This window comes from Sander vitreus, chromosome 19 (assembly GCF_031162955.1).
Source record: "Sander vitreus isolate 19-12246 chromosome 19, sanVit1, whole genome shotgun sequence".
Classification (NCBI taxonomy): Eukaryota; Metazoa; Chordata; class Actinopteri; order Perciformes; family Percidae; genus Sander; species Sander vitreus.
In genome coordinates, this window is record NC_135873.1 from 14,423,340 (window position 1) to 14,431,835 (window position 8,496).

The 8,496-nt window shown below is 42.5% G+C and overlaps 1 protein-coding gene across 1 annotated transcript in view; it reads left to right on the forward strand.

The window, feature by feature from the left end:
• chrnb1 (cholinergic receptor, nicotinic, beta 1 (muscle)) overlaps nucleotides 1-1,505 on the forward strand; it is a 29,297-nt gene extending 27,792 nt beyond the window's left edge. The window contains exons 10-11 of the mRNA XM_078276076.1: nucleotides 202-349; nucleotides 1,359-1,505. Of these exons, the coding sequence (XP_078132202.1) occupies nucleotides 202-349; nucleotides 1,359-1,505 (295 nt within the window). The remainder of the gene's footprint in view (nucleotides 1-201; nucleotides 350-1,358) is intronic.
• Nucleotides 1,506-8,496: the final 6,991 nt, after the last annotated feature.

Below are 8,496 nucleotides of genomic sequence, written 5' to 3' on the forward strand. Positions count from 1 at the left end.
GGGGTGGTGGGGTTGGTTGTTCGGACAGACCTGCCCCCACTGCTAAAAAAAATCCTAAAGGAAACACTGAAAAATGTGTGATTAATTTCTTTTGGTTACTTATCGCGAATGTATGCAGTCAATCACGATTAAATGTTTTAATCGATTGACAGCCCTTATATTTTTTTTCTGTGACATTAATGTTTGTGTCTTTTCGTTTAGGTTTCATCCCGAGGGCATGTGTACAGATCTGAGAAAGTTCATCGACGGTCCCAGTAGCTACTTGACACTACCCGACGAGCTCAAGTCAGCCATAGTGGCCATCATATATATCGCCGAGGCCCTTCAGGCTGAGAAGGACTACGAAGCTGTAAGTTTGCCTATCCGAGTTAGCTGCAATGCTCTTCCGTCGTTTTCTTCCTCACTCATGTATTCCTTTTCAAAAGACCATTTTGTTCCTTGGATTTTATAAGCGCCATCATTTGGTTTCTGAACTCTGTTTTCTTTTTATTCTTCTGTCTGTCCCGCATAGGGCTGGGTACCGAATTCAACACTTTTTAGGCAGCGACCGGATTGCCTCCTTAGTATCGTGTACTATCATTCGATACCAAATGTTAACACCTAAGGAGTAAATCGCATCAGCGTCAGTGAGCCAATAAGGGTGCAGCATGCTTATACCAAGTTCTAGTCTATGCCAATGTCGTTTCATTTCCGCGATTGCTATGGTGCCGCTGCAAATTCCGCCGGATGTCCCTCTTTTTCGGCCGGATGTCCGGTACCTTCTGCTTCCTTTGTGTTGGCATTCTAAACTCTGGTGGATTTCTGAGGACTATGGTTAACTGCTCCTCAGATCTCTGCAGGGTAAATCCATACAGCTAGCTAGACTATCTGTCCAGTCAGAGTTTTCTGTTGCACGACTAAAACAACTTTTGAACGTACACATGTTCCACCAAAACAAGTTCCTTCCAGAGGCACCATTGCTCCATCCAGGGCTAAGCTCCGCCCAAGATTGTTATTGGTTTAAAGAAATGCCAATAATCTAAAGCATGTTTTTCTCCCATCCCGGAATGCTGTGCGGACTTGCCAGACCCTACTTCGCAGCGCTGTTGAGGAAGGTCTTACAATGTGAGACTAACCACGATCTAATAATGTTTGTGATTGGCTGTCTAACGTTACACGTCTTAGAGACACTAAGAAAAACTATTCATTGCGCACGGGGGAGGGCTCACGTAGTAGGAACTGAAAAAAAATGTTTTTACGATACCCAGTCCTAGTCCCGCCCTCCCAACGCTACTTCCTTGTATCCACTCATTCACTTCCTATCTTTCTTCCTTCCATTCTGTTTTTTCACGTCCTCCCTTTCATCCATCCTGGTCCAGCTGAAGGAGGACTGGCAGTATGTGGCCATGGTTGTGGACCGCATGTTCCTCTGGCTTTTCGTCGTCTTCACCACTGTGGGCACCTTGGCCATCTTCGCTGATGCCAGCTTCAACCACACCCCCACCGACCCCTTCAAAGCTCCCTGAAGGAGCGGGACGTTTGGTCTTCTTGAGCTGTACCCATCCTGATTTACCACCACAACAAATAGGGACAAAATAAATGACTGGTATTGAACTGTCAAAATGATTCTTTGGGTGTAGTTCACCATCAGCCAATCATTTAGAAACTCTTACTGGTACTCCAGGCAAGAAACTTGTCCAACGTACCTCACATGTTTTCCACAGTCATCTGTCATCTGTCACTGCCATTTTACTTTAATTTCACATGACTTCAAGATGGTAATTTGCCTTTAGTGGAGCCAGAGTCAAATGTTAAAGTAAATCTTCACAATATTCCATATGACGATAAACTATTATTACATTGCCATTTTTATGGAAAAAATTCTGGTGATTCATTTCCTAAGTCCTACGTTTCCTCCTGTTTACGACTTAAAGTGGAAAAAAGGTTTGCCAGGATAATCTTTCTAAATTTGTGAAACAGGTGGGAAAACAAGTTTTGCCAGATGAAAAGATTTTCCCAGTTTACCGTTTTCAACCTGCCAAAAACAAAATTGCACAGATGAAATAAAAACTGAAGAAGCAAATTAGAAAAATGATCCTTGCAAAACTATTTCTTTCTCACCTGGCACAACTTTTTTTCCCACCTGTTTCACAGATTTTTTTTAGGGAACTTAGAAAGATTATTGGGGGTGCACCGATCCGATATTAAAATCGGATATCAGTCCCGATATTGATGAAATAGCTGGATCAGGGATTGGAAAAATGAACAGATCCACGGGCCGATCCAGTTTTGTTAGTTTTTTTTCCCTCTGGCGCACGTGTGTCGCATGCTGGAAGAGTTGAGTGTACAAATACATAAGAATTCAATACATTACATCTGTTATTTTGTCTTAGTTAGGAAAGTAATGTTTAGTTAGAAAAGTCTGGTGCCTTTAGCCTCTTCCACATGGTGGAAGGAAGGTATAAGGTGGAAGGTATACAGTGTATTATTATTTCAGCAACGGTAACGGATCGGTATCGGGTATCAACAGATACACAAAGCCCAGGCATCGGTACTGGGACTGAAGAAGTTGGATCGGTGCATCCCTAAAGATTATCCTGCCATAAGCTTAATTTACCTGTTCTTAAGTCATAAACACAAAAGAGAAAACAATTAGGATCAGACTTAGAAACCAGTTCACCAGAATTTAGTTTCTCAATTGCCTCTTGGGGCTTCCGTATGTTCTTGGCTATACAGAAGGCAAAAAACGTCTTGGACCTCGTAAATCAAAGTCCTGTGAAAGCCTTAGCTGCACTGCCTCAAGACCAAAGTTGACAAAATGCTAAACCAGGTCAATTTGTGTACTTAAAGGATGAACAGAAGGGCTTGTATCTTTATTCTAACTACCCTTAGAGGATGGCATGTTGTTTGCCCAGCTGAGGTTTGTCAGATTGTATGCTGTCAAGAATTCCTTTTGTTTGCATTCAACCTCAAATTGCAAGAAAATGCAAATGATTGAACACCTTGAGGTTTCTCGGCTGAATGAGCAACAATGCTCAAGAACTTCCAGGCCTCAGTGTTTCCTTAATCACAAAGACATGTTTCTCTGCCAAGAAGTATTTGCACATATCTCTTGACATAGTTTATTCATTAAACTAGACAAAAACTGGATTACTGTATGTGTGCAGGGGCATTAATCATTGCATGGAATATACCAACCAATCCAATGTTAGCGTACCTGACATGGAAAATACATAAATCTAAGCTACTGTTGTGTTTTTTAGTGTATTAGCTACAGGAGGAATCTCGGTCTGGTGTGCATGGATCCAGAGTTGGATATTCATATGGGGTGTTCACACATAAACACCAAGACAAAGCAGATGCTATAATGAGCAAGCTGTATGACTTTCATTTCCCTGTCAGAATGTGCTGGAGTGTGGCACATGCTTTGTGGATATTTCTGAAACCATAGTAATCCCCTTTGTATTTTCGGCACTGGTGTATTTGTGCATTAGCATAGAGAAGCTATTCTTATGTCGGAGTGTGGAGTAGAGTACGCCAACTCAATTCACCAGCTGCACCAACAGCCTGTGGAATTCCCATTATAGAGGAGACCTATGCTACTCGCTGACATACCAATCCATTCTCACTCCCAACTCGTCAAATACTGATGCTTGGTCAGTGGCTCTCAGCGTCAGATTGCGACACAAAAATCAACCCTTAGCATCTGTATGGAACACACCGGGCATAGCACCAGCTTGACCGCGGTGCTGTTAGATGATGTAGTATTAAGAGCGACAACGGTAGCGACTAGTACAAAAGACCGAAAATCCGTTTAAAGAGGCAGGTTGTGGCGGTGGATGGGTCAAACAACACAGGACTTTCACCCAGCAGCACCGCGGATCGTGTCCCGTTCTTGTCCCTAGTGTCACTGAAACGTACATTTTGTAACCCCACCCACGATCTTTTCTTAAACCTAACTGTCCCGTTCTTGTGCCGCATGTCAGTTAAACATATGTCCCGAGCCAGAGCGTCAAAGTGACGCCAAGAGTCCCGACCAAGCGCATCTAAATATGACGACCAAGCGTCGCTTTTTGCCGTGCTGGGAGTGAGAATGTGTTGGACATAAACACACGCACCACACGTCCTGTTTCTCTCACATGACATAAACACACACCTGCCCTTTTATTCTTCTGTTTCGTTTTGTTTGTTTTTTAAAATAAAGATCTGAAGGGAAGATTTCAAAGGCTCCATCTGTTGTCAGAATGCTACCCAGAGTTGCAACCTTGCTCGCCTGCTATTAATAATCCTACACACACACACACGCACACACACACACACACACACACACACACACACACACACACACGCATGCGTTTCACTATCTTTGTGGGGACCCGTCATTGACATAATGCATTTCCTTAGCCCCTTACCTTAACCATCACAACTAAATGCCTAACCTTAACCCTTACCCTCACCCTAACCATAACCTAATTCTAACCCTAATCATAAAACCAAGTCTTAACCCTCAAACAGTTGTGGGGTCCAGCATTTTGGCCCCACAAAGCTGTCCAGACCCCACAAGTACACTGTATTCCCGGTTTTTGGACCCCATGAGTATAGTTAAACAAGAACACACACACACACACACACACACACACACAGGCGCTGGTTACCGGAGACGCCTGCATGGGCTTCCCTGATATTTTTATGTGTGTGTAAATGCACTTATGCATATATGCAGTGAGGGCTGAAGCATTCGAAGGGTGAAAATCTGCAGAGACTTTCGACAGCTCATTTGTGGTGACAGTACTGATAGAGCTTTAGTATTAAAGACCTGCCAGCATTATCGGTGCACGTGTTTTGAATCACTCATTGCTATCCTCCGCTTATTATCTAACGCTTTGACCTTGCATGAAACTGTAGCATCAAGAAGACGGGTTGTTTAACAGATACACGAAAACACTTTAGGTCGTTTGTAAAAAGCAGCTTATTATGACCCATAGTTACGGCCTTAGTGAATATGACGAGAGCAAAGGAGGAAGTCAGGTGACATAGTATAAAGACAAAGTCCATGTAGGGAGGAAGTTGAGGTGGTGGATGGGTCAAACAAACGCAGGACTTAAGAGGTGGCTGTTCGTGACCCGTATGAAACTAAAAGTCAAGCGTAAGTCTTGCGTAAGTTAGGTTACATACGTAAACGTAGTTACGTCACGTTCTACATCACGTACATAACTACATCATATACTTAACCACGTCTCACAATTGCGTACGTAAGTTACGTAACAAACTTATTTATTTTAACCCAAACCACAATTTTATTCCTGAACCTAACCAAGTAGTTTTGTTGCCTAAACCTTCCCAAACTGCGACCCCTTATTGTACGTCTAGGTCTGAGGACGGGTTGATCTGCTGCCACCGGTAGGGGCGCTAATTTTGGATATCCTCCTGTAGGTCATATTAGAGGGTAGGACCAAACGAGAGTGAGCCAGCAGTTATATCAAACTTTTTAACATCTTTAGATTTACCATCTGTAGGGATAGAGCCGAAGAAGAAATGAACAAGTCTATATCGAGATTGAAAACGAATAAAATGCCAGGAGCTGATCCATCGGAATGGTATAAGACCTTTAGAGAGATATTAATAACTGTACTTGAGGAATATTTTAACTCTATGTTATGGGGGTGGGGAGACATGTGGCCATTTCAGTAATGCATAAAAATGGGCAAAGATAAAACAGAATGAAGTTATAGACCCATATCTGTTCTAAACATGAATTACAGATTATATGCATCAATATTGGAAGACATAATCCCCGACCTGATAGATCAGACAGGCTTTTTTAAAAGCAGGAACAAACGAGTGTATAGGGTTGTATACTCTATACATGGTCTTATGTTCCCCAGGTTAATACCCTCCTAAATATGATATATAATAATATATGTAATAATGTATGTTTCCCTGGGTCATTATGTTAAAATCACCCACCTACAGTTCAAAGCCTACTGATGTTTTACTAAACATCCGCCCTCAAATTTGCGGGCAAGTCAGTGTTCTCGACTTTCGACATTGGTATCTCCACAGTGGCTGAACAGATTTTTACTGTCCATGTCCTTTTGTTCTTTTGCAATTTGAATTTACCAATCTCTTACCATTGGACACTGGGAACATATGGATGACCCCGTGGAGGGGCGGGATAAACAACCAATGTGGTCCTATGGGTTGGAGGACTTGTTGGTGCTGATTGATGTATTTACAGTATACTGAGAGTGGCGGTATGCAGGAGGGCAAGTCAGAGACCTATTCTCAACCTGTGTCTGATTTATGGCCTGTATTTTTGCACTGAAAACCCTGACCAGCATTCAGGATAGATAATAGTATGACCTCCGATGCAACAGAAAGGAGGTAATAGAAAGTAGAGACGGAGAGTAGGTGACGGAAAGTAGGTAAGTATTTTTCTTATCTTGTGTAACAGACAAATAACTTTACGACTCTTGAAATGATGACATTGCCTTTTATGAAAAGCAACATGAAGGATCCAAGAAGTTCATTCCCAGGCCTTCACCTCATCCATCATAACACTTTTCACGTCTCAGAACTTTCCTCACCATTTCTATGGCAACAACATCCATCTCTATTTTTGTATCTTATTCGACATGCTTATCTTTTCTTGCCTCAAGCTCCCCTCAAACTCAATATCAGCAAGTCAATATCGGCAAGACCGTGGTGCTCTTTCTCTGCTCAAACTCATGCATCCTATAAGTCCTCTCCATCACTTCTGACAACATCGCACTGCTCCTGCCAAAAAGTTGTCTAATTCTTGACTTTGCTTCCGCAACTTCATCCAGCAGGTTTTCGCTCTACAGCAACTGCGGAGCCGAGTCTTTCAGCATCTCTCATTTTAATTCCCAAACATATATTCGCTTTAATGGCTTAGAGACATATTAAGTCACACCATGTCAGCTTCCCTCTGCTGAATGATGTCTTTTCTGCTCTACTACCTGCAAATTATTTATCTCTGTCTTTATTTTGCTTGTCACAAAGATTCTGGTATCGCTAGAATAATGTCAGGGCTGTGGATCTTATCCCTGTTCCTACCATTGCTTGTAATTTTAAGAATGACTCATTTCCCTGTTGCGCTATATAATGGTTATTACAGGTTCCATTTCAATCCTGGTAATCAATTGGTTCTGAAATCCTTGTTGGTTTAAGCAATGTGCTGATTTCAGACCATTAATCTCAATGTCCCAGGTCAGATCCAATCTTTGCTTATCCTTTACCCCATCCCACCCCCTCTCTATTCATGTATATTGCTGTCTGCCACAGTTTTATTTATTTTTTTACCACTGGAAGGCACCAATTGGGAAGTTTGGAATCTTAAAAATCGATAAATGGTGGCTTTTATTCATTGTGTATTTTCCCTGGATAACTGTTCTTGCAGCTGTAAATTACTTCAAGTTGGAAAGGTGAACACAAGTTCTTCCCGTGAGCTAATGAAACAATAAATCCCACAACCCTGATGATGATGAATGAAATGATCAGTGAGGTTGCAAATTGCAACCAACCTCTCCTTTTCCAAGCGTTTAGTAGAACCTACGGTTCCCTTCAAGTTACATAAAAATGTGAAAAGGCCCTCTCTAGTGCCAGTTTTTGGTTTGTCCTCTCTGGGCTACTGTAGAAACCTCATAGTGGTGCAACATGGCGGGCTCTGTGAAAGAGGACCCAATTTTTATATACATATGAAGGGCTCATTCGAAAATAACGAAAACACAACCATTCTTATTTTCAGGACAATTAATTAGTGATTATACACTAATGAAAACATAATTATTAATATTCAATTTCTGCCAATAGTTCCCCCTAAATCCTCCACACTGCTCTTTTAAGGGTCAATTCTGTTGAATTAGATTAATTCTGTGATTATTTTTAATGAAAAACAATTGAAAGTGTGACAACCAATTCTGCCCTGAGATATGATGCACATCTTGAATTCCACTATTGTTACCAGACACTGTGCAGCACAATGGGAATGATTACTACTGCACCAAAGGAGGGAGACTGGAAACGAATGTGTGAATGGATGAAAGAGGTAGAGATTTAACAAGAAAGAAGAATAAGAGAGGGGAATTACAGGATTAAGGAGGCATTGAAAGTGAAATGAGCCACCTTTTAACCACTTCAGCTCCAAACCACCACCGCCAATCAACTCTACCCTCCACCCCGCCCACTTGTTCTCCCCCCAAAAATATCTCCATTGTCATAACCCCATGCCACCCCCCACCCCTCCCTCCCTCCACTTCCTCTTCCTCCCACCCACCATCCAAACAGTGCAAACCACAGATTGGCGAACACCAACAGGTGCCTGCCCCACAGGCTTCCCAGTACAAACACATTCCGCCCTCTCGTCACTCCCAGCATGCGCACCCAATCAGGCCGTGGATTCACCCACGGAGCCATGGCCACACACACACCAAGGGACAGGAGAGAGAGAGCTGAACAGTGTGTGCTGCTGAAGGTGCCAACCAGCTGCAATCCAAC